The sequence below is a fragment of the Etheostoma spectabile genome, unplaced genomic scaffold (genome assembly GCF_008692095.1).
Source record: "Etheostoma spectabile isolate EspeVRDwgs_2016 unplaced genomic scaffold, UIUC_Espe_1.0 scaffold325, whole genome shotgun sequence".
NCBI classification, from domain to species: Eukaryota; Metazoa; Chordata; class Actinopteri; order Perciformes; family Percidae; genus Etheostoma; species Etheostoma spectabile.
The window spans coordinates 35,650-36,662 of record NW_022605585.1 but is presented as its reverse complement, the minus strand read 5'-3'; the positions used below and the strand labels follow the sequence as shown (position 1 = coordinate 36,662).

General features: G+C 37.9%; 1 protein-coding gene across 5 annotated transcripts in view; it reads left to right on the top strand.

Annotated features, from left to right (window-relative positions):
* Positions 1–1,013, top strand: part of slc4a5b (solute carrier family 4 member 5b) — a 73,107-nt gene that overhangs the window by 45,481 nt on the left and 26,613 nt on the right. For all 5 annotated transcript variants that reach the window (XM_032511180.1, XM_032511179.1, XM_032511177.1 and 2 more), the window contains one exon: positions 282–436. In XM_032511180.1, the coding sequence (XP_032367071.1) occupies positions 282–436 (155 nt within the window). The remainder of the gene's footprint in view (positions 1–281; positions 437–1,013) is intronic.

Genomic DNA, 1,013 nt, shown 5'->3' with positions numbered 1-1,013 from the left:
TTTTTTTTTTTACGTTTATGTCTTTTTTTGACATCTTATTCACATTTTTGTTTTACTTTATTTGACATTTGTTCACATTTTAATCACTTTTGACATTTTTCTCTCTTTTTTAACACCTTTAAAGTTTTTCTTTACCAATAGTTTTTTCTCAAAAGGCTATAAAATTGGCAAAAAAAACATCTTTCTCCCCCTTTCCTGTCCATCCACTGTCACTATTCACTAACAAAGGGAAAAGACCCCCAAAAATGATCTTGCTTTGATTTAATTCTTTCCCCCGTCAGCTGTTTAGCGATGTCGCCTACAAGGCCCGGGACCGTGAAGACCTGATCGCGGGTGTGGATGAGTTTCTGGATGAGGTCATTGTCCTCCCTCCAGGAGAATGGGACCCCAAAATACGCATCGAACCTCCCAAAAAGGTTCCATCCGCGGAAATGAGGCATGTACAGTTATCACTTAATCATATTATTAAACATCATTAACCCTCTGAGGGAGTCCAAACGGCGTTCGACAAAACCCCCCCTCAAAAAGCAATGTTACAAAATTTAATTTCAGATTATGTACTATTATTTCATCATATATTAACACTACTTTGTGAACCTAAAGACTCATTTCAAGCACCAAAATTATTCGTACAACACCACATAATATAGATTAATATAGATTCAGAAAATGTCGTGATTTGATTTGATTCCAATTTTTAGACTCACAATACGATTCAAAATATGATAATATATCAAAACGATTCTTGATCAAAAAAACAATTCACAGTATGTAAATGTAGTTACTTTGTGTGTGTGTGTGCGTGTGTGTGTGTGTGTGTGTGTGTGTGTGTGTGTATGTTTGTAAGTTGTGTGTGTGTTGTGTGGGTGTCCTTGTTCCGGAGTATGTGGGTCGTGTGTGTGTGGTCAGGTATGTATGGCTTCGTGTGTTTGTGTCTCCGTATGTGTGTGGGTTGTTTGGTGCTGTTTTTCCAGTTGTGTGCTGTGTGTGTGTGTGTGTGCGGTAGCCGTCAT